The sequence below is a fragment of the Prionailurus viverrinus genome, chromosome C1 (assembly GCF_022837055.1).
Source record: "Prionailurus viverrinus isolate Anna chromosome C1, UM_Priviv_1.0, whole genome shotgun sequence".
NCBI lineage: Eukaryota > Metazoa > Chordata > Mammalia > Carnivora > Felidae > Prionailurus > Prionailurus viverrinus.
Genome location: NC_062568.1, coordinates 179,230,273 through 179,254,616, shown reverse-complemented (window position 1 = coordinate 179,254,616; position 24,344 = coordinate 179,230,273). Strand labels below are relative to the sequence as shown.

General features: G+C 47.8%; 2 protein-coding genes and 4 non-coding genes across 6 annotated transcripts; 5 read left to right on the top strand and 1 right to left on the bottom strand.

The window, feature by feature from the left end:
• The first annotated feature begins 5,126 nt into the window (after nt 1-5,126).
• RPS8 (ribosomal protein S8) lies at nt 5,127-7,932 on the top strand. The gene is made up of 6 exons (XM_047872477.1): nt 5,127-5,240; nt 5,638-5,744; nt 6,222-6,321; nt 6,719-6,894; nt 7,129-7,258; nt 7,767-7,932. The coding sequence occupies exons 1-6, from the start codon at nt 5,237-5,239 to the stop codon at nt 7,874-7,876; spliced, it is 627 nt and encodes a 208-aa protein (XP_047728433.1). The 5' UTR covers nt 5,127-5,236; the 3' UTR covers nt 7,877-7,932.
• Nucleotides 5,472-5,551, top strand: LOC125174258 (small nucleolar RNA SNORD55/SNORD39). The gene has a single exon (XR_007155372.1). It is a non-coding gene; the product is annotated as a small nucleolar RNA SNORD55/SNORD39 (small nucleolar RNA).
• LOC125174268 (small nucleolar RNA SNORD46) lies at nt 6,035-6,138 on the top strand. Its single transcript, XR_007155382.1, has one exon. It is a non-coding gene; the product is annotated as a small nucleolar RNA SNORD46 (small nucleolar RNA).
• Nucleotides 6,955-7,024, top strand: LOC125174266 (small nucleolar RNA SNORD38). The gene has a single exon (XR_007155380.1). It is a non-coding gene; the product is annotated as a small nucleolar RNA SNORD38 (small nucleolar RNA).
• LOC125174265 (small nucleolar RNA SNORD38) lies at nt 7,549-7,619 on the top strand. The gene has a single exon (XR_007155379.1). It is a non-coding gene; the product is annotated as a small nucleolar RNA SNORD38 (small nucleolar RNA).
• A 5,246-nt stretch (nt 7,933-13,178) lies between the features above and the next one.
• Nucleotides 13,179-16,530, bottom strand: BEST4 (bestrophin 4). Its single transcript, XM_047872470.1, has 9 exons — nt 16,379-16,530; nt 16,199-16,293; nt 15,383-15,616; nt 15,052-15,206; nt 14,532-14,609; nt 14,044-14,241; nt 13,860-13,940; nt 13,601-13,755; nt 13,179-13,452 (listed from the first exon to the last, which is right to left on the bottom strand). Exons 1-9 carry the CDS (start codon nt 16,528-16,530, stop codon nt 13,179-13,181), a joined length of 1,422 nt encoding a protein of 473 aa, XP_047728426.1.
• Between the last annotated feature and the right edge of the window lie 7,814 nt (nt 16,531-24,344).

Sequence of the window (24,344 nt, the reverse complement as noted above, 5' to 3'; positions counted from 1 at the left end):
TGATCTCATGGGTTCGAGCCCCACCTCGGGTTCTGTGCTGACAGCTCAGAGCCTAGAGCCTGATTCGGATTCTGTGTCTCCCTCTCTCTCTGCCCCTAACCCACTCGCATTCTGTCTCTGTCTCTCTAAAAAATAAATAAACATTAAAAAAATAAAAAATAACATTAATTATCTAAATAGTAATAAGGTATTAAAAGATTTTTAGCCTAAGTGCCACACAACCAAATGCACATTTTAGAAAGACCTCAGGAAGAAGGGGCACCTAGGTGGCTCAGTCGGTTAAATGAAGACCTGACCAGACCTGACCCATCTTCTCACTTGGAATGGCATATGAGTCCCTCATGGGAACAGCCAGGGGAATCCTTATAAGTCATCACCTGCTTCAAACTCTTTTCTTTTTAAAATTTTTAAGATATTTATTTACTTTGAGAGGTACAGAGAGGGACAGAGAATCCCAAGCAAGCTCCACACTGGCAGCACAGAGCCCGATATGGGGCCTGATCTCACAAACCGTGAGATCATGATCTGAGCCAAAACCAAGAATCAGATGCTTAACAGACTGAGCCATCCAGGTGCCCCTCAAGCCCTTTAATAATGTCCCTTCGCACAAAAGATAAATTCTGAATGTCCTGCTGTGGCCTGGTCAGCTCCTTCCTTTATTGGTCCAGTTGGAATGCAGTTTGGGCAGAACACTTAGGAGGTTAAAAGCCTGGCTCCTGAGGCCACCTTAAGTGGGTTGTTTAACCCCTTTGTGCTATTTGTGAAATGAGGATAATACTGGTATAGAGGTGTTAATATACACACGGTAGTAAGGACAATGTCTAACATTTAATAAGTGCTATATAAGTTCTAGCTAGCTTATCGACCATAGCCAAAGTATGGAAAGAGCCCAAATGCCCACTGACGGATGAATGGATAAAGAAGATGTGGTATATATATACGCAATGGAGTATTACTCGGCAATCAAAAAGAATGAAATCTTGCCATTTGCAACTATGTGGAAGGAACTAGAGGGTATTATGCTAAGCGAAATTAGAGAAAGACAAATATCATATGACTTCACTCATATGAGGACTTTAAGACACGGAACAGATGAACATAAGGGAAGGGAGGCAAAAATAATATAAAAACAGGGAGGGGTCAAAACATAAGAGACTCTTAAATATAGAGAACAAACATAGGGTTGCTGGAGGGGCTGTGGGAGGGGGGATGGGCTAAAAGGGTAAGAGGCATTAAGGAAGACACCTGTTGGGCTGAGCACTGGGTGTTAAATGTAGGGGATGAATCACTGGAATCTACTCCTGAAATCATTTTTGCACTATATGCTAACTTGGATGTAAATTAAAAAACAAAATAAGTGCTAGCTAGCTAAGCGCATAAGGACAAAGATTTTTGTTTTATTTAATACTGTATCCATAACGTCTGGAACATATGGTAAGCACACAATTCATATTTTTAAATGAATGAATACACTGCATCTCCTACCGCTCCAACTACACTGACCTTTATTTCTTGAATATGCCAGGGCTTTTTTTTTTTAAATAACAGCTTTATTGAGATACAATCCACATACTATAAAAGTCACCCTTTTAAAATTCACATACTGGGGCGCCTGGGTGGCTCAGTCGGTTAAGCGTCCGACTTCGGCTCAGGTCATGATCTCGCGGTCTGTGAGTTCGAGCCCCGCGTCGGGCTCTGTGCTGACAGCTCAGAGCCTGGAGCCCATTTCAGATTCTGTGTCTCCCTCTTTCTGCCCCTCCCCTGTTCATACTCTGTCTCTCTCTGTCTCAAAAATAAATAAACGGTAAAAAATAAATAAATAAATAAAATTCACATACTATGAATTCAATGGTTTTGGTATATTGATTTAATCGGGCAACCATCACCACTGATTCCAGAACATTATTTCTTTTTTTTTTTTAATGTTTCTTTTTGAGAGAGCACGCAGCATGTGCACAAGTGGGGGAGGGACAGACAGCGAGGGAGACAGGATCTGAAGCAGGCTCCACGCTGACAGCAAAGAGCCCAATGCAGGGCTCAAACTCAGAAACGTGAGATCATGACCTGAGCCAAAGTTGGACGCTTAACCAACTGAACCACCCAGGTGCCCCAATTCAAGAACATTTTCACCCAAAAAGAAACCCAATACGCATTAGCAGTCATCCCCCAATCTCCTCTTCCCCCAGCCCCTGGCAACCACTAATCTACTTTCTCTATGGACTTGCTATTCTGGACATTTCATATAAATGGAATCATACAGTATGAGGTCTTAGCATTTAAGATCCATGTTGGGGTGCCTGACTGGCTCAGTTGGTAGAGTATGTGACTCTTGATCGCAGGGTCCTGAGTTCAAGTCCCATGTATGGTGTACAGATTACTTGGAAAAATTAAATCATGAAATAAGATTCATCAAGTCCTCTATAACTTTCTCTCTTCATTTTTGCACTGTCACTTTTAACACATTAAAAAAAATTTTTTTACATTTATTTATTTTTGAGACAGTGTGAACAGGGGAGGGGCAGAGAGAGAGGGAGACACAGAATCTGAAGCAGGCTCCAGGCTCTGAGCTGTCAGCAGAGAGCCCATGCAGGGCTCGAACCCATGAACCATGAGATCATGACCTGAGCTGAAGTCGGATGCTTAACCAACTGAGCCACCCAGGTGCCGCCTTTTTTTATTTTTTATTTTAATTTAAATCTAAGTTAGGTAACATATAGTGTAATAATAATTTCTCTCCCCGCCCCTCCTGGAATTCTCCCTCCCTCTCTCTCTGCTCCTCGCTCACTTGCGCCCTCCTCCCAGAAATTAAAAAAAAAAAAAAAAAAAAAAAAGGTGGTGAGAGTTAATGTCCTTGTCTTGTTCCTGATCATTAAGTTTGATTCTACCTATGGGTTTTTATAGATGGTCTTTCTCACGTGGAAGAAGTTCAATTCTGTTTCTAGTTTAAGTATTTTTATCATGAAAGGCATTAGATTTTGTCAAATGCTTTTTTTGTGTGTTTTGAAGTGACCATGTTTTTTTCCCATTTATTTTATTTACTTTTTAAGTTTATTTATTTTGAGAGAGAGAGCATGCACAAGCAGGGGAGGGGCAGAGAGAATGAGAGACAGAATCCCAAGCAGGCCCAGTGCCATCAGCACATAGCCCAATATGGGGCAACTTCACAAACTGTGAGATCACGACCTGAGCAGAAATCAAAAGTAGGGTGCTTGGGGCACGTGGGTGGCTCAGCCAGTTAAGCATCAGACTCTTGGTTTTGGCTCCAGTCATGATCTCAGGGTTCATGACCTGAGAGGCCCCAAGTTGGGCCCTGTGCTGGCAGTGCAGAGCCTGCTTGGGATTCTCTCTCTCTCTCTCTCTCTCTCTCTCTCTTTCTCTGCCCCTCCCGCATTCAGCCTTGCTCTCTCTCAAAATAAATAAATAAATATTAAAAAAAAAAAAAAAGGTAGGACCTTTACCTGACTGAGCCACTGAGGCACCCCTTGATTGTTGTTTTTTTAAAGTAAGCTCTACCCCCAACATGGGGCTTGAACTCATAACCCAGAGATCAAGAGTCACATGCTCTACTGACTGAACCAGCCAGGCACCCCAAGCATTGTTACTTTAGAAAGCAGCAGGCTCAGAAAAGTCCTCCCACGTGTGTTTGTACATGGAGGTGAGATTTTGAGCAGAGACAATGAGAGAATCCCTTCAAAGGGCTGTGATAGGATTGGGAGCAGAGTGTAAAGGACTCCTTTAGGCAATTTACTCCTTTAAATACTGCCCTTTGATCCGTTTCCCCTCCAGCCACCAGCCAGTCTCCTCTCTTATTATTTTTTAAAATTTTCATTGCTGTGGGGAGGGATGCCTGGGTGGCTCAGTCAGTTAAGTGTCCAACTTCGGCTCAGGTCATGATCTCGAGGTTTGTGAGTTCAAGCCCCACATCAGGCTCTGTATTGACAGCTCAGAGCCTGGAACCTGCTTTGGATTCTGTTTCTCCCTTTCTCTCTGCCCTTCACCTGCTTGCTCGCTCGCTCTTTCTCTCTCTCAAAAATGAAACATTAAAAATAAGAAAAAAAGGTTTTCAAGTTACTAAATCCAAGAATCCCTTTTTAGACCTTCACTACCCTTTACATTAGCATTAGACCATGATATACTATGCTAGCTTTCTTCCTGTCAGTCTAACTGCTCCTTGTCTCCTCTGCCAGTTTTTCTTTACCTGGCCTTAAATGTTCATATTCCTCAAGCCTTGGACCTAGAACATTTTCCTGTATTTCTTTATGCTAAAGGTTGGCACATCACAGTATGCTGATTGAGCCCGTGCGCCAAGAGTTGTTGTTACGTTTTTAAATGTTTGTAAAAAATCAAAAGCGTAATGGTTCATGAGACATGAATCTCAGTATCGTAAGTTTTGGAACACTGCCACACACATTTGTTTACTATTGTCTAGGATTACTCTCACACCACACTAGCGAAGTCGAGTAGTTGTGACACAGACTCTGTATCTCACAAGCCTAAAGTATTTATTTAGTACATTTTACAAGAAAAGTGTGCTTTATGCTCTCTCCCTAGATGCCATTCATTCTGGAAACTTTAATTACATTTGCATAGTAATGATTCCCAAAGTAACATCTTCTGTCCAAATTTCTTCCATAAGGATGACCAAGACATGAACATCCAGCTGCCCGTCATTCCCACTTAGAGGTCACCAAGATCTCAAAATGAACATGACCAGAACCGCTCCTATCTTAGTTTACCACATCTCAGTAAAAGGCACCGATTTTCATCCAGCTCATCAAGTGAGGAATTAGTAATCCTCGACACACACCCCTTTCCCTAACCCCCTCCCCCCAAGTCCAATGTATCACCAAACCCTTCAGAATCAAACCTAAGTCCACCACTCGTTTCCCTCCCTGCTGCCTTCCACCTTTTCCCATCGCAGCTGCGCCCAGCTTCTAAAACGAGTCTTTTCAAAGCGTAAAGCCAGGTGACTCCACCTCGGATGTACCCTAAAGTCCTCAACCTCTAGCGAGCGGCAGCAAACGCGGGTCCAGCGCTGTCCACGAGTTAGGAGCGCAGAGGCCCCTCTCGCAGCGGGAGGTCCGCGGTACTGTCGCAGAAACGTCAGTGACGTCGCACTCAGACTCCGGGATCCTCACAGCGGCGCGCAGAAACCACGTTAAAGGGGCGGGACTGCGTTTTACAAACCGGACCGTGAGGCTTTGCGTTTTCCCTTTCTCAGCCAGCGCCGAGAGTGATGGGTGAGTGTCGCTCTGCTTCGGGGCCCGGGAAGGGGGACGAGCTCGATCCGGCGCCATCCTGCCTCGCAGTCAAGTCAGGAGTGCGGGCGCCCCGACCCCTAGCACGGAGCAGCCACGAGGAGGGTGGTGCTCGGGTTCTGGCCGCCGAGGCCCCCTCCAGGGGCTGTAGGAGCTTGGGGTTGCAGGCATACCAACATGGCTGCCATGGGAAGGAGCCCGGGCTGGGCCGCATGTGGATGATGACACCTTGATAACGCTGTAAACTCCCGAGTGCGCAGTGGGGGAACCAACCTTGGAGAGCTGAGCGTGCGGCCCGTCCGGCGCGGGGGTTTGGGGCTTGCGAGGTGCCGGCCCGAGGCCCAATGGCTAAAGCTTCCGTCCCCGCTCCGGCATGTAGGCATCTCTCGGGACAACTGGCACAAGCGCCGCAAGACCGGGGGCAAGAGAAAGCCCTACCACAAGAAGCGGAAGTATGAGCTGGGACGCCCCGCTGCCAACACTAAGGTGCGTGCGGGGCGTTCGCGTCCCCCTAGTCTCCGGCGTGGTCTGGCCTCTGCTTGTGGTGGTTGAATCTTTGCAGGGCTCTGTGATCTGTCTAGGGGACTGGGCGGCCTCCTCACCTTTACCTGTTGGTTGAGACTAAAGAGATTGCATGGAGACAGATGGCTGTGTACTAGGACTTAAAGGGCACTTGGAGGGGATGGGCTCCTCAAATGATAGTCAGAAACCTAGTATTTTTGTTGAATAGAGACTTAGTTTTCAGTGTTTGGAGTTAGGTTTTTCCTCTTGGAGGTAACTAGAGTGATGAAAAAGTATCCTTAGGCGTGGTTGTGGCCGTCTTGGTCACCTGTGTGCCACTTGCCAGTGCTAGGACTTGTCATAGTTACACTGACTGTGTTGCCTCCGTCCAGCCTGGGTACCCTTCCCTTTGTTGTCTTGCTCTCTTGGATAACCTAGTTCCTGTCTCCTTGTGTTTTCCAGATTGGCCCCCGCCGTATACACACAGTCCGGGTTCGGGGAGGCAATAAGAAGTACCGTGCCTTGAGGCTGGACGTGGGGAACTTCTCCTGGGGCTCTGAGTGTGAGTGAGGCCCTCTAGGAGTGGGTGGGAACTCAATCCCTAAAATTTCCTAAGCTTCAGTAGGTACTTTTTAACAGGAAGTCCTTGGCCTCCATCAAGATACTGAAGTTTCTCTTTGTTTGAAAGATCTTAAGGTTGTGGTAGCTGGAGAATTCCCTCTATCCTGTTTTGTCTCTTAAGTCCTATAGCCTCAGGGATTGGGGCTGAATCTAGACCTTATTTATGTGTGGTTGCCAGCCATCTCTGGAAAGGTGGCTTTGTGGAAGATGAGCTGACACCCTGTGGCTGGGTAACGGCTTAGAGTTCCCTTTTCCTTAGGCACTATGGGGTAGGATGTGCAGGGAACAACAAAGCCAGTTGTTTACAGGACTTGATTCTGAATTTCTCCTGTGAGCAGGTTGTACGCGCAAAACAAGGATTATTGATGTTGTCTACAATGCATCCAACAACGAACTGGTCCGCACCAAGACCTTGGTGAAGAACTGTATCGTGCTCATTGACAGCACACCGTACCGGCAGTGGTACGAGTCCCACTATGCACTGCCCCTGGGCCGCAAGAAGGGGGCCAAGCTGGTGCGTTTTTGGGGTGCCAACTTCCCTGTTGGGCGGGGGAGGCCAGCCTCATTGCAGCCTTCTTATGATGAAAACTGCGTCCAGTTCTGCTGCTGAAGGGAAAGAGATGAAAGCTTTTAGTGCTGAGGAAGGCAGCAGGGATTGGGATGTACTGGGCCCAAAGCTGTGAGGACATTCCTTCCCTGAGCCAGTGCTTGGGGAGCTCCAGCTAAGTCATCTGTCTCCTTTATTTAGACTCCCGAGGAGGAAGAGATTTTAAACAAAAAACGATCAAAGAAAATTCAGAAGAAATATGATGAGAGGAAAAAGAATGCCAAAATAAGCAGTCTTCTGGAGGAGCAGTTCCAGCAGGGCAAACTTCTTGGTGAGATAGCTGTTGCCTCGGGGGAGGGGGTGTCCGGATAACTGTATATCCTCTGCATTTTATTCTTGCCTCTTTTGTTCTTTTTACTGGCCAGCCTTGTGGTAGAGGCTTCACCAGGAGAGTTAAATGATAACAGAATACAAGCAAAACTCAGAACGTGTGGTCATCCCATTAGTATGAAGCTCAAATGGGAAATAGTGGGCAGGAGTCCATAGGCCTAAGTTTGCCCTCTGCCTCTAACTCCCAGAAGTATTTTGAGAAGTCCATGCATGTGTGGGCTGAGGGGGCTGTCTCAGTGATGAAAACTTTGTCCAGTTCTGCTACTGACTTTTAAGTGACGATGAAGTCTTATCTGAGGAGACAGTGGGCTTCAAGCTTGCCCTCACCACCACCACCACCCCCCCCCACCCCCCCAGGATACCTAAACCAACATGGACTTCTAAGGCAATACCGAGGTTTGGATAGGGCCACATTGTCATTTTGCTAATGAATGCATACTCTCTTGCAGCATGCATCGCTTCAAGACCAGGCCAGTGTGGCCGAGCAGATGGCTATGTACTGGAGGGCAAGGAGCTAGAGTTCTATCTGAGGAAAATCAAAGCCCGGAAAGGCAAATAAATCTTCCTCCTTCCTATCTTCGGTCATGTAATAAAAGGTGTTTATTCTGCCCTGTATTCATGTGTGAATATCTGATTGCTTGGGAAACCGTAGAGTGCCCCAGCTCACTCTGCCTGAAGGCCAACCTTAGGTGTGGGCTATGTCGGTAACGGGGAGCATTTCTCACCCCCCAAAGGCTAGCGTTTAGTGGGAACAGGGATGTGGCATGCAGGCCAAGCAGAAACAGTATAAGGGAGGTATCTCAGCACTGGGCCCCCAATATTACTGTGTTGACCATGACTGGTACCTGAAACCATGCTGCCTCTGTAAATTTGGCTCTTTTAGAGGTCCTGTACCCTTTCCCTATGTGCACCTTGGTCTTAAGGTTTTAGCTTGGAGGTTTTCAGCCTGGGTTTGTGAATAGCCTATAAACCTGGAAATTGTATTCCAAATTTCTTTTGTACATTGTTGAGGAAGTTGAGCACACTTATGTATCTGTATCTTTCAGTTTTTTAATGTCTTTCTGAAGTTAATTTTCTTTTGAAACCTAATCCCCCTTCCCCTCTTACTAAAGTGTGCAAGATAACCAGTGGTTTCCGCATTGCTAAATCTGCAAAGTTCAGTTCTTTGTCTCCAGCTTGGCTGTACATTGTCTGTTGTAGGTATTGAATGTGGTTTATGATGCATTTTTTTTTTTTTAATGTTTATTTTGAGAGCAGAGGAGGGGCAGAGAGAATCCCAGGCAGGCTCCATGCTCAGTGCGGACCTGACTCAGGGCTCCATCTCATGACCACCAAGATCACCTGAGCCTATATCAAGAGTTGGGCACTCAACTGGCTCAAGCCACCCAGGTGCCCCATATGATGCATTTTTCTAACTTTAACCCAAACCTACTTAGCACCTGCATTTGTATATCATAATTGGACTCTCAAAGGTGAACATGTTAAAAATGGATAACATTCTTCAGCTCTTCCTTTTCAAATAGTTTCTCAGCTATTTGATTATAGCAAACAGTTGTCTTTATACAGCTGCTTAAATCAAAATCTTGGGTCATTCTGACCCTTATATGCTAACATCTAATAATCCCAGGTCTTAATTGCTTCAACATTTATTTTTATTTATTTATTTTTTTTTTTTTTTAATTTTTTTTTCAACGTTTATTTATTTTTGGGACAGAGAGAGAGCATGAACGGGGGAGGGGCAGAGAGAGAGGGAGACACAGAATCGGAAACAGGCTCCAGGCTCCGAGCTATCAGCCCAGAGCCCGACGCGGGGCTCGAACTCACGGACCGCGACATCATGACCTGGCTGAAGTCGGACGCTTAATCGACTGCGCCACCCAGGCGCCCCAATTGCTTCAACCTTTAAAACCATCCACCTTCCAGTCACTTTTTTATAAGTAGCACTCAATGCTTCTGTTGTCCCCAACACAATCCTAGCAATGTTGGTAAGTTTTTTTTTTGTTTTTTTTTTTAATTTTTTAAGGTTTATTTACTTTTGAGAGAGAGAGAGAGAGTGCGAGCAGGGGAGGGACAGAGAGAGGGAGACACAGAATCTGAAGCAGGCTCCAGGCTCTGAGCTATCCTTTCAGTGCAGAGCCCGATGCGGGGCTCGAACTCCTGAGCCGTGAAATCGTGACCTGAGCCGAAGTTGGATGCTCAACGGACTGAGCCACCCAGGCGCCCCTGTTGATCAGTTTTAAGATCAGGTTTTTGGGGCATTTGGGTGGTTCAGTCAGTTAAGGGTCCTGACTCTTGGTTTCAGCTCAGGTCATGATCTTGGAGCTTCATGGGTTCAAGTCCTGCACTGGGGTCTGTGCTGGCAGTGCAGACCCTGCTTGGGATTCTCTCTGCCCCTCCCCCACTCATGCTCTCTCTGTCTCTCAAAATAAGCTTTAAAAAAAAAATCAGTTTTTGGGGGCCACCTGGGTGGTTCAGTCAGTTCATGAGATCAAGACCTATGTAGGGCTCTGCGTAGAGCTAGCATAGGATTCTCATTCTGCTCATCCCTTGCACATGCAGTCCGAACTTTTTATTTCTTTTGAGAAAGACTATGTGAGCAGTAAAGGAGCAGAGAGGAAGGGAGAGAGCATCCAAGCAGGCTCTGTGCTGTTAGCTCGGAGCCTGACGACATAGGGCTCAAACTCAACGAATCTTGAGATCTTGACCAGAGCCAAAATTAAGAGTAGGATGCTGAACCAACTGAGCCACCCAGGCACCCCCTCTCAAACTTAAAAAAAATATATCAGGTTTTTGACAGGACAACTTACCATCTCAAAAGCCTAACCAAACACTATGGAACTCTACATGACCTGCTCCCTTTTTCTATAGTGCCTATGATCCTGGCCTTACTGAGTAAATAATGTATGTTCATTTGCTATTCTTTTGTTGGAAACAATTTCTTTCAAATACCCACATGGCTTACTCTCCAGGTCTTACTTAGACCCTCGTTTTTGCCCTCTCTGATCACATTTTTTTTTTTTAACGTTTATTTATTTTTGAGACAGAGCATGAACGGGGGAGGGTCAGAGAGAGGGAGACACAGACTCTGAAGCAGGCTCCAGGCTCCAAGCTGTCATCACAGAACCCGACGCAGGGCTCGAACTCACGGACCACGAGATCATGACCTGAGCCGAAGTTGGCCGCTCAACTGATTGAGCCACCCAGGCGCCCCTGATCACCGTTTTTTAAGTTAGTCCCTTCAATGCTGTAACTTTTCCTCCTTTTTCTCCTTATCCCTTAGTTGGGCATAAGTTTTGCTCATTTTGTCTTGTCCTACTAGAATATAATTCCGGGGAACAGATATGTTTGTAGCCTGCTCTGTCTCCAGTACCTGGAAGTACAGGGCAACATAGCAAGCACTCCAGTGTGCTAAATTAATTTTTTATTAAAAATTTTTTTAATGTTTATTTTTGAGACCATGCGAGAGACCCTAATGCAAGCAGCGGAGGGGCAGACAGGGAGACACAGAATCCGAAGCAGGCTCCAGGCTCTGAGCTGTCAGCCCAGAGCCCGATGTAGGGCTCAAACTCATGAACCGTGAGATCATAACCTGAGCCGAAGTCGGACTCAACCGACTGAGCCACTCAGGCGCCCCTAAATTAATTTTTTAAAAAACAAGATTTTATCGAAGTTGAAGTTGATGGAAAGTGTAAGTATGTAACTTTTAAGAGTTAAAGAAGTGAACGCCCAACTGGTTCATTAGCTTGGCAAAATTGCAGACTTCTGTGAAGAGACAATAGGGAAAGATGACAGCCACCACTTTTGAGTACAAAAACTTCAGGACACAGATCAACCCAACCTTCTGAAACCTTACCGTTGCTCTGGGGAGGCCTGTGCCCCACCTTTCCATCCAGTGATTATTTTCATGCAACACCTTAATTTTAGCTATTCTTTTTTTTTTTTTTTTTTTTTTTTTTAAACGTTTATTTTTATTTTTGGGACAGAGAGAGACAGCATGAACGGGGGAGGGGCAGAGAGAGAGGGAGACACAGGATTGGAAACAGGCTCCAGGCTCTGAGCCATCAGCCCAGAGCCTGACGCGGGGCTCGAACTCACAGGCCGCAAGATCGTGACCTGGCTGAAGTCGGACGCTTAACCGACTGCGCCACCCAGGCGCCCCTAATTTTAGCTATTCTTGACAGAGAGGTATGAGTCAGGAATTGGTATGGGTCAGCAAAGCCACACTAAACACTTTGCCTTTATTTCCTAATTTGAGTTCCAAAAAACTATACTTCCCCTTCTTATAATTTATGAATAGAATCTTTTTTAAAAAGTCTTGGATCCAGGCGGTATTCATGTCCACAGCCTTCAGATGACCATTCTTGCTCTGAGCAAGGCTACTTCCTATTAACCCTGTGAAAAAAACTTAAATACCCTACGGGTGAATGGCTGTCCTGGTGGTGCTATTGTCTCCATACATTTGGAGACCTATGCTTAGGTATCCAGTAACCTGTGGTCACCCAGCAGTACAAAAGTAGCAAAACCAGCATTATCTAGTCAGTCTACAATGCCAGAGCATGCACTCAACCTCTATACTCTTGTTTCTGCACTCCTTTGACTTCTGTCCTCTGTAATTCTTTGATCTTAAGATTCAGTTTTAGCATTCACCAAGTTCTTTAGTGGAGGCTGAATTTATAGGCCAGGAATCTTAGAGGAGCTCAGTTCAGGCAACTCCATCTAGTGTTGTCTGAGTCTGGTTTCCCCCCAGCACTGTAGGCCCACCACAGAGATGGAACCCCAGCTTCACCCCTTACATCGTCCCTTCTGTTGGTTGGTGGGTACAGAGAAGGATGTGGTACTCAGAAGTTCAAATGTCCAAGGTCTAGGCTGGGTGGTGTAAGACTGCCTTCAGGGGCGCCTGGGTGGCTCAGTCGGTTAAGCAGCCGACTTTGGCTCAGGTCATGATCTCGCGGTCCGTGGGTTCGAGCCCCGCGTCGGGCTCTGTGCTGACAGCTCGGAGCCTGGAGCCTGTTTCGGATTCTGTGTCTCCCTCTCTCTCTGACCCTCCCCCGTTCATGCTTTGTCTCTCTCTGTCTCAAAAAATAAACATTTAAAAAAAAAAAAAAGACTGCCTTCACATATGAGTTCAATCAGCCTCCAGTACAGATTCCCAAGCCCTTCCATATCATCTTTATCCCACTGCACAGCAGGCCAATTTAGTTTTAAGCAACCATAACTGCACAAGTAATGATTATATTCTCATTGTAAACAAAAACAAAGAATATTATAGGAAAAGCAAAAGTCCCCCAGCACACACACTTTGATCCCTCTTCAGAGTAAGATTATCAAGATAAGGTATACCCTCAATATCTTTTTATGTCTCACACAAATTGTAATGTTTGGACCAGCAGCAGCAACAGCACCTGGGAATTTACTAGAAATGCAACTTCTTGGGTTCCGTCCCAGATCTAATGAATTAGAAATGCTGGAAGGGGCACCCATAACTGTTCCGAACAGGCCCGTCAGTGACGCTGATGCTCCCTCAAGTTTGAGAACAGGCCCAGCTCCCCGGGAAATTAACAGTGCACCTGGGTTCTTGTCCTCTAGGCCTCGCACGTGTATCCTTCTAGCTACACTGTCCCCAAGCAAGCCATCCTACCTTCTCCCGCCAAAGTGGACGCATTCCCAGCCCTGACACTGGCCCCGCCATCTTTCTCTTTCAAGATCCGTCCCTAAACGCTCTGGCTCAGGGCACACAGCAAGTGTTCTTATGGCGTCGGAGGGCAGGACCAGCGCCGTCTGGAGGGCAGCGGGGGGCGGAAAGCGAGCAGAGGCAGGCTTGGGGGAGGCAGGCAAGAGGGCCCGGCCCTGGCAGCCTTTTCTCAGGGCTCCCCGGCCTCGTCCCCTGACCCCACCGACGCCTCCTCAATGCGGTCCGCGGCCTCGGGGTCGCCGCCCTCCTCCGCTCGCAAGCGCAGTACATGAGGGGTCCGGGGAGCTCCGCGTACGCGGCCAAAGGTCCGGAGGCTGATCGCGGGCGAGGGTGCTCCTGCGGCAAACAAGTGGCCGAGCAACGGGGTCTGCGCGGCCGGGAGCGGCCTAGCGGACCCTGGGGACGTGTCCACCTGCACGTTCTGCTCGGGGTCGTCGCTCACGCTGCGGACGGGAGGGAGGTCTGAGCGATCTTGGCGCCGAGCCGCCCTGGGACTGACTCTCCCGAGAGGGCGGGGAACAGGAAGGACGGATCCATTGGCGCCCCAGAGTGCCAGGTCAACCCCTGCCTCCACCAGCTTGGGTCACTCACCGAAGGTTGAAGGTGGAGCCCAGGAAGGAAGGCCGCAGAGCCTCTGCTGCCGTGGCCACCGTGTAAGGCGGCTGCGCTGAGTCTTCGTCCCAGTACAGGTCCTTCTCGGCGGGAGGCAGGTTCTGGTACATGTCGTCTACGGAGAGCAGGGACACCTGAGGCAGGCAGCAAGTCATAAGGATCCTCCTGTCCTCTCCACACTTAGGCGGAGAGCTGGCAAGGAGGGGAGCACAGGGAGTTGCCCCGGGACCGGGCGCACCTGTAAGTTGCGGTCTATGAGCTGGTTAGTCTCAAAGTCATCATCATCCTCCCCAAAGGGGTTGATAATCTGTTCGGCCACCTGCAGGTTGTAAGACAGTGTTTTCAGGGCTCAGAGCCCCATTCTCCATCCCCAAAGTTGAGGTGGACCCACATGTCTACAGAACAAGCTGCTATGTGCCCACCTTGAGCCAGCCAGCATAGAAGAAGAACTGCAGCAGAGTGGTGAGAGGCACATACATGTCCAGGTCCCCCAGAGTAGACGCTGGCTCCTGGCCTGGCTCTAATGGCTCCCGAGGTTTGGCAGGCCCTGCCTCTGGCTCCACAAACTGGCGGCCGACCAGGGAGAGGGCAAAGTAGGAGTATACGGCTATGGTCACCACCTGGAGAAGGAAGCCAGGCCGAGTAAGACAGGGAAAAATGCCCTCCCTGCCCCTGAGGGCCAGTGAGGGACTCTGACAAGGAACTAAATGTGTAGCAAGGTGTGGCAGCATCAGAGGGGATGGGGTCCTATTAGTGGGGGTCCGGGGATGCTTTGAGGATGAGCCCTTAGTTGTTCGGTGTCTCACTGGACTGAACTGCCCCAGGGCAGGTGCCATCTCTAGTTCTTAGTGTTACACACAGCACAGGACATGCAGTAGGCACTGGGACTGGGGAGGTGAGAGGCAGTTACTTGGGTGTAGACGAGAGGTATGCTGATCCAGTCATAGTGGAATAGCATGCTGCACTTGGCCCGGTACTTGTTCAGCTCCTGGTGGAAGAGCAAGAAGAGGAAGTCAGTGGAGGCGAGGAAGGAAGAATGGGGAAAGAACTGGGAGCCCAACACAAACCAGGCCTAGAGGCCCAGTTGGCTGTTGGAGGTGTTACCAATGTGGGAGTGCTTGTGATGGGAAGCAGTTTAGCAATGTAGTTCCAAGCATGGACCCAGAATGTATGAGTCCCAGCTCCACTAACTATCTGTGTGATTTCGGCAAGTTTCTTTTCCGTTCTGCCTGTTTTCTCACCTGTGAAAAAGGGATGCCGATAATGTCTCAAGGGTTGTTGTGATGGCTAATGAGTTAATGTACGTACAGTGCTTCCAACAGTGTGCAGTACAAAGTTGGCACCACCTAAGTGCTCATTACTAAAATTATTGTTCTGGTTTGCAAAGCTAGGAGGAGGAGGATAAATGGGCCTGGTCTGAGCAGACTCACTTCGAGGAGCAGGCAGAGAGCAATGTCATCACGGATTCTCCCATCCCTCCGGGCCTGGGCCGCCAGGTTAGTAAACCAGACACATGGGATCCAGTACTTGTTGAAGTCGGATTTCAGGCTCTCAAACTTTTTCCTCTCTTCCTGGGACATGAAACCTGAGGGGATAAAGTGAGTGGGGCGCAGACTCAGCCCCTGTGCCTAGGACTTGCCCCTTGGGGGTCAGACCTCTCCTCCTAGGAGGCCCACCGTCGGGCTCTGGTGGGCTGTGCCAGGGCTCCCCAGCGTGGCACCTGCATCGGCCCGGCCGAGCCCCAGGGGCCCCTGTCCGCACCTGCATCCACCACGTGCTCCATAGTGGGGAAACGCTTGAGCACGCGGGTGCTGACTGAGCGCAGCACCAGCACAGACGCCAGGTTGGCATAGCGGATGAGGGTACGGCGCAGCAGGCGGCCATGCTGGTCTACGCCGTGCACGCTGGCCGAGATGACGCACATCAGCTGGTCTGGCAGCGGGATGCTTGTATACTGGGCCCACCAGCGGTTCACCACCAGGGTCACGTAGAAACCTGGTCAGCCGCCCCACAAGTGGGGACAGGAAGGGAAGAGGGAGCGTCTGGCAGTTAGCGTGCCCTGCCCCCCAGCTGGAGCGCCTGGTTCAGGCTAGGTTGAACTGAAGCAGGGGGAAGGACACATCTGGCTCCAGTGTCTTGCCTTGATGTCAGGGGAAGTGCCTCTTCCTAAAGCCTCTTCCTTGCTAAGCCAGGCCCGGAGGATGGAGGAGTGCAAACCTCTGGTAGAGAAGTGGTGGCTCAAGGCCACTAGTAGTAGTTAACTCTGAGCCCCTCTTCCCATGAAGGTGGGAAGGGGATGTCACCTCTCTGCAGCTCCCCTCCCCCCAGAGCGGGGGTTTGAAGCCAGCAGGTGTTTTGTCCCTTGTTTGTGGAGTGAGGGTCCAGCAAGTGATAGGCAGGGTCTAGCCCTCTGGAAATCCTGGACCCAGGATACAACTCCCATGTCTGCTGAGCCTGCTCTGGTTAACCTCTAGGCTGTGCTGTTGGGGTAATTCTGACTCTCAGTGCTATCAACTCAACCCAAAGGTCAGGGAAGATGGTAGGAAGGATACCAGGGAGAACTAGAGGGAGCCTTACCCAGTACAAAGGATAAGGGGATGAGATCTGCCGAACGATTACAGTATCGGGCCACCTGAGCATATACATGCCTCTGCTCCTGGGTCAGCAGCAACCTGGGTAAGGTCAGTTGTAAGCCTGGGTTAGAGGGAAGTGGGCAGCCCTGTCCCCCACAGGCCAGCCCTGAGACCTCACCCTCACCGGTAAGTGATGCTGAGCAGAGCATACAGGGCGATGAAGAGGAGGAACTCTTTGTAGAGGAGCTTGTAGATGCTTCCCCTCCAACGGAGAAGCAAGCCAGAGAAGCCTCCGAAGCGAGCCTCCGCCACTTTGAGGGTGTATGAAACCGTCATGGTGCTGGGGGCCTGAGCAGGAGGTCACAAGAGCTGCCCCCAGAGTGTCCCTCTTTCCCAGCAAACCTTCTCCTTAGCTTTCCTTCTTATCACCAAGCTTAGTTCCCCGGGCAACCTCCCTTCAATTCTGGTCACATACATCCAGCCTTCACCTGTGTCAGTAGTCATGGGGGAGGAAGCTGCAGAGCAGACAGAGCACATCCCCATCCCCTCCAGAACTCAGTGTACGTGGGTCAAGCCAGGATGGCATGGGCCTAGGGGAGCTGAGATCTATAACCTCTCCTGCAAGAGGCTTCCCCGGGATCCTCTTCCACTTGCAGGGCTAAAAGTAACCAGATCATAAACTGCTAAGGACAGGAGATCCAACTCTAGCCTAGACCCACAACTATCCCTTGGGGTCTTGATAGCTGGTCTCCCGAGGCCCAAGGTACTGTCACCCCCCACTCCACACCTGCCTACCTGCTCTGAGCAGCAGCATGTGTTGAGGAAGGAGAACTGGGCTAGCCCCCACATGAAACACACTTAAATATCTGCCAGGCCCATAAAGCTTAACTGGACTGTGGTTATCATTGATGGATTGAGGCTGTCACCCAGCTTCTCCTGGTCCTGGGAACTAGATTTGTCCCCCTACTCCTGCAGGGCTGGGCTGGCCTTTGGGTGGCAGAAATGCCATCTGCACTGACCCCACAGCACACACAAATAACACCATGTCCTTGAAACCAGGATGACAGGGATTACTGTCCCACGCTCCAGGTGAGAAGACAGATGCATGATGATCAATTGTTACAACAGCTGCTGATCACAGAGCACTGACTGACAGGCACTGTGCCAAAGGCACTACTATATCATCCTCTCGTGGAATCCTCATCACAACCCCATGAGGCAGGACTCATCCCCATTTATAGATGAGGCTCCAAGAGGTAAATGTCTTGCCCAAGGTCATATAGCTGGGATGCATTGGAGGCAGGATTCAGAGCCTGAGTTGGTGGACTTTGTTGAGCTTGAAAATAAAACATCCAGTTATTTTACCAGCAAAATGGGTTTATTAAAAAAATAGAGGAATTTCAATTCAGGGCATGCAAGCTATAGCAAACCATAGGCAAGTCTAGAAAACAAAGGAAAGGAATGTTATTTCATAGAGAAAAAGGAGGATGTTGAGAGGGGCTACTTTGAACAAAAGTCCACTGGAGGCTGGTGATTTTTTTCTCATTGGCTGAGTTGTGGCATCTTCTCATTGGCTGGGCTGTTGCTATTCAAAGAAAAAGTCTTTCTCCCTCTTGCAGTGGTAGTAAGGTAGGTTCTGTGTTGTTGGAAAATGCAAGGTATGCTTCTTCCTTTTGGGGTCTGCAATTGAGGACAAATTGGTAGGGTGTGAGAACTACCCTCCTTCTGGCCTACAGACTATTTTATTTTATTTTATCTTATTTTATTTTTGAAGGGGGAGGGGCAGGGGAAGAAGGGGAGAGAGAATCTTAAGCAGGCTCTATGCTCAGTACGGAGCCCAGCTTGGGGCTCGATCTCATGACTGTGAGAGCATGACCTGAAGCGAAATCAAGAGTCAGATGCTTGGGGCACCTGGGTGGCTCAGTCGGTTGAGCTTCCAACTTTGGCTCAGGTCATCAGGCTCACTGCTGTCAGTGCAGAGTCCATTTCAGATCCTTTGTCCCCCTCTCTTTGCCCCCCCCCTCCACCGCCCCGCTTACACTCTCTCAAAATAAACATTAAAAAAAAAGAGAGAGAGAGAGAGAGATGCTTAACTGGCTGAGCCACTCAGGTGCCCCCAGACTCTATTTTACATGGTTTTCCTGTATTCAGTTTCACAACCTCAAAGGCTGGAAGTGGCCTACTTGGGCCTAAACAAGGGCTTGAGCCCTAGGACCATAGTCCTGTGCACTGGCCACACTGCCAGGCTTCTAGTCCAGGCTCTGAGACTTGGCTTAACCATCCCCTATCCCTATCCCATAGAGTTGACAAGGCCACAGGCCTGGGACTCACGCCTAGCGATGCAGACCTCCCTCAGCCCTGTGTCCAGCATCTTGACTCCTAAGGGTGCCTAGCATCCTGAGTGGCCATTTGTTTTTTGTTTTGTTTTGTTTTGTTTTGTTTTGTTTTGTTTAACGTTTATCTATTTTTGAGACAGAGAGAGACAGAGCATGAACGGGGAAGGGTCAGAGAGAGGGAGACAAAGAATCTGAAACAGGCTCCAGGCTCTGAGCTGTCAGCACAGAGCCCGACTCGGGGCTCGAACTCACAGACCGCGAGATCATGACCTGAGCTGAAGTCGGCTGCTTAACCGACTGAGCCACCCAGGCGCCCCCTGAGTGGCCATTTGTACTTCTAGGCCTCAATTTCTTCATCTGTTAAACAAAGGAAATAATATTTGAGGCACCAGCTCAATTACCCACCCAGTGGTGAGGTCATCCACAAAAACCCAGGAGTGGTGGTCCCACTCTGACCTGTATTGAGAAGCTCCTTCCCCCACATTGTGAGCTGATTCTTACAAGCATTTCTGAAAGAGAGGAACATGGAGAGGTGATTAGGAGCACAAGCTTAGGAGTCAGACAAACCTGGGTTTGAATTCTAGTTCTCTGTAGCCTTGTAAGAGTTACCTGAACTTCTGTTTCCTCCTCTATAAAACAAGATCAATAACACCTTCCACATAGGGCAATTGGGATTATTCAAAAAAACAATATCCAGAGCCTGGAGCACTGCAGGCATTCAGCCTGGGCTGCTATTACCGTGAAAAGCCAAATCTGTTCTCTTTGGTTTCTACCTATTAGTCCTCTGTTGTGTCCCAGAACCAGGCAATCCTTCAGAGATGAAGAGGCAGAGACGTTTCACCTGAAGCCCTGCCAGCCTGTCCCCAAGCCAAACAGTGCCAGGTCCTGGCTTTTAAACTGGATATACAAGGCCTTTTGAGATGACCCCATCTCTGCTCCCATCATCAGCCTCTGGTCTAGCTCCTTTTCGCTGCTTCTGCAAGGTCCAGCTCAGAGCATCCTCAGGGAAGCTGTCCATGATCTTCCCCAGATCACTCCCCAATGCACTCTAGGTTTCCTCTCTCAGCAGCAAATCACACTGGGCTGTGTGACCTGTCCGCAGGGGTCATCTCCTTCCAGCCTGTGTGGCCCTTGAGGACAAGATTGTACCTTTTTTTTTTTTTTTTTTTTTTTTAGTTTATATATTTTGAGAGAGAGAGAGAGAGAGTGCAAGCAGGGAGAGGGGCAGAGAGAGAGGGAGAGAGAGAATCCCAAGCAGGCTCTGCACTGTCAGCTCAGAGCCCAACCCGGGGCTCAATCTCATAATCAGTGATATCGTCACCTGAGCCAAAATCAAGAGTCAGACACTTAACTGACTGAGGCACCCAGGCACCCAAGGACAGGATTGTATCTGATTCATCTTGATAGAGCTGGGGAGTCCTTGAGCCCAAGCAGGCTTTTCTTTTCTTTTCCTTTCTTTTCTTTATCTTTCTTTTCTTTTTTTTTTTTTTTTTTTTTTTCATTTTTAACCTGAAAGACATCTGGCCTTCCTTCCCCTTTTTCTGTAAGAACCTTCCTGGATGAACAAGGTTTGGAAACCTACTCATGGCCAGAAGAGTTATGTTCTCTTTCCAGGGCCCAGGTGAGCCAGGTGAGATGTCAATATGAGGAAAGAACTGGACTCAGGCTGTGTGTGTGTGTGTGTGTGTGTGTGTGTGTGTCCCAGAGGTCTGGAATACCAAGGATCTTTCCCAGGGAGGGTGAGATACCAGCTCTGGGGACTCAGCCATCATGGCCATGCATCCCTTCCCAAGCTCTGATCTGTGGCTTTCCTAGAGCATTCTGGGCTTCATACCACTTAAAGAGTCTAGTTATCTAGGCACCCAGGCCCTGGGACTGAAGGAACTCAGGCTCTGAGGTCCTGGGAGCTTCTGTCAATACTCCTTTAGGGCATCCCAGGCTGCTGCATCTCAATCATTGCCCTCATTCACTTCTGTGGCCCTCACCTTCCTGACTGTTACCAACACTCTGGATCACTGGGCTGTGAAATTTCCCACAGAGCCATGGATAAAGGTACAGGACTAGAAGACTTGCTCCAGGAAGGGGCAGTCCCCAATCCCCACCCAGCGCCTCCCTCCCGAGTCACCTTATCTCCCTTCCCAGCTGCTGACAAATCCCTTTGGTTTATGGTCCAGGAGAGGGAACCATTCCACCTGTAAATCATTTACTCCACCCGTCTTTATCATTCCTCTAGTTCTTGCCTCTCACCCTCTTCTGGTCCTACCCACCAATGACCCTCTCCCTTCTTCACAGCCCAGAGTTGGATATATGGCTTGACAGTTTACAGCATGGAGTTTGGAGCCAGACTGCCCAGATTTTCAAATCTGAACTCCACTGTGAACTACCTTTGTGACCTTGAGCAAGCTGTTTTACCTTTCTGTGTTTAATTTCCCCATGGGGAAATAGGGATGATAATACCTTTCTCATAGAGTTGTGAATATCAAATGAATTAATATTTAGAAAGTGCTCAGAATAGCACATGGTAAGTATGAAACACTACTGTAGCTATTAGCATCTGTCTGGTTTGGCTTTAGCATTTCTACCTTTGCACCCACCAAAGACACCTGTGATCTTACTGCTTATTCCAACAGCCCCCTCCCAGTTCTAACCTTACTTGGCAGCTCTCATTCTTGAAAGACTCCCTTGATCTCTGTGAGCTGACACTGTGAAGAGATTCTGACTCTGAGCTGCCAAGGGAGCAAGGAGTGTGGGACATGTGCTCAACTAGGGGCAGAGGAGCCTGACAGAATCCTCTGGGGGACGAGGACCCAGAGAATTCAGAAAAACCTCAGCTTGGGCAGAGGTTGTGAGAGTCTTGGGGGAAGGAGAAAGAACACTAATAAGAGGGACATGGAGACATGGAGCAGTGTAGAAGGAGGACAGGTACAAGGACAGAGAACCAATGATCCCCAGAAAAGTCAGGCAATGGTGAATAGTGAAGTCAGACATCTTGGATTCAGATCTTAGTTCTACCCCTTGGTAGCTGTATATGACCTTGAGTAAGCAGCTTAACCCCTTGAGTCTCAGTTTCTTCATCTGGGAAATGGGGGCAATAATCACATGCATATCATAAGGCTACCGTGAGCAGTCCGTAACATAAATGCTTAGCCCAGTTCCTGGTGCATGGTAGGTGCATAAGATTTATTCATGGTAGCATATATTGCACTGAGGGAGGAGGCAGAGGAAACTTCCAGGCCTTTCAGTTACAACATCCAGCAGGATCTCCTCCTTGTGTGCTGGCCTCTGGAGGAGGGCTCAAAAACCTTGATAACCTCCGAGGGGGAGAAGACGGTGAAGAGTAACAGAATATGGCACCCAATATGCCACTTAGGCATATTGACTATTTTGAACTGTAGCTACATGCAAAACAGCAAGTGCAGGGAGAAGCTTTCTCTGAACTCCCCTTATCTGCCTAAAGATGGATCTCTAAAAGGACTCAATGGGAATGAATCCCCTTCCTGGGAGTTTCTTCTTATATCACAGGAGAGGAGACTAGAAGTGTATACCATATCCAGACAAACTTTGTCACAAATGATCATATCTCCCAACCATTCTTCTAAGGACCCATTCAGTTTTTCCAGAAATCATTTACTCTTCCCCAAGAGGTCTATATTTCCCTTCCCTTTTCCCTATTAAGATGGTATTTAAGGGGCGCCTGGGTAGCTCAGTTGCTTAGGCATCTGACTTCAGCTCAGGTCGTGACCTCACCGTTCCTTAGTCCGAGCCCTGTGTCAGGCTGTGTGCTGACAGCTCAGATCCTGGAGCCTGCTTTGGATTCTGTGTCTCCCTCTCTCTCTGCCCCTCCCCTGCTCATGCTCTGTCTCTCTCAAAAATAAAAAAAATAAAAAATAAAAACATTTAAAAAAAAAGATGGTATTTAAGCCTGAATTCTAAACAACATGAGAGACTTACTCATTTTTCCCTCAGTATCTCCCATTCTCCCCTGCATGCATAAGTCATACATGTTAATAAACTTCTGTTTGTTTTTCTTTTGTTAATGTTTTTGTTGGAGAGTTTAATCTGAAGACTAAGATGGATGGAGGTAAAATTTTGACTCCTATACAAAGTCCTAACCCCAGTACCTTAGAATGTGACTGTATTTGGAGACTGAACCTTTCAAGAAGAAATTAAATTAAAAGGAGGCTGTTAGGTGGGCCCTAATCTGATTTGAGAAGAAGAAGAGATTAGGTGTTTTTATGAGAAGAAGAGATTAGGACACACAGAAAAGAAGATCATGTCGATAAAGGGGATTAAGAGGTATAAATTTTCAGTTATTAAATATGTAAGTAACGCAGAAATGAAAAGTATAGCATAGGGAAATAGTCAATATTACAAAAATGTTGTATGGTGACACATGGTGACTACAGTTATGGTGGTGAGCACTGAGTAATGTGTAGAATTGGCAAATCCATATGTTGTATACCTGAAACTAATATAACATGTATGTCAATTATACTTAAGTTAAAAAAAAAAAAAAAAGACTGGGGTGCCTGGCTGGTCCAGTCAGTAGAGCATGTGACTCTTGATCTCAGGGTTGTAAGTTCAAGCTCCAACTTGGCATGGAACCCACTAAAAAAAAAGGAAGAAGAAGAAGAAGAAGAAGAAGAAGAAAGACTATTAAGTCAGAGGGAGAAGACTATCACCTACAAACTAAGAGAGCGTCCTCAGAAGAAATTGTTAAACAAAATTCAACTGGGGCACCTAAGTGGCTCAGTCGGTTAAGTGAACAACTCTTCTTTCAGCTCAGGTTACGATTTCACAATTCCTGGGATCAAGCCCTACATTGGGCTCTGCACTAACAGCACAGATTCTGCTTGGGATTCTCTCTACCTCTCTCTCTGTCCCCACCCCCCCAACCGTGTGCTCTTGCTCTCTCTCAAAATAATTTTTTTTTTAATAATAAAAATTTTAAAATTCAACTAAGTAAATTTGAAGATCTAATTGCCTTTATTAAACAAAACATGAATCAGGCAGCATCCCATCTAGGAAGCTGAGGGGTCTCTGAGGAGTTGTACAAAATGGAAAGTTGTTATAGGAAGCAGTGTGGGGCAAGAAAGAAGCAAAAGAAAATAAAGAATTGTTTCTTGCAAGGTCACTTTCTCTTAGGAGGAAGAGCAGGGGGTCTTATCATGCAGATCACCTCATCTTTCTTTGGGAGATGGAGAGGGTCCTATGCAAGATTTATTGGCACCTATCAGAAAATTCCTGACAGGTTAAAATTTATATTTCTGGGGGAGATTGAAACTGCAATTAGGTTAGGTATTAAGCTCTGGCTTAGCGACTTTGCCTGGCCCAAGTAATACCATTTGAGGTCTGTGGTTTTCTTTTTAACAGAATCAACCTGTCAATACCTTGAACTTGGACCTCCAGCCTCCAGAATTATGAGAAAATAAATTTCTATTGGTTAAGCCACCTCGTGTGTAGTATTTTTTTATGGCAACCCTACCAAACTAGTACAAAGACATTTTACTTTATTTTCCAAATATAAAATTGCAAAATCAAATATGCCTTTTCAAACTACACATGCTTCAGCTCCATTTTCCCCACAGATCTGTCCTTTCTGGCCCACTGCTACCATCTCCCCACTGGAAAATTGTCAACTTGTAGGATAAAAGTCAAACTCCTGAGTATGGTACTTAAGGCCCACCCCTCACCCCTCACTCCCCCTGAGAGTAACTAGAAATTCTCCACATTTCAGGATGTTTGGTTGCTTCCATCAGTGGCCATGAAGGGCAAGGGTAGAGAAGTAGGACTTTGTGGGCCTGATGAAGGATT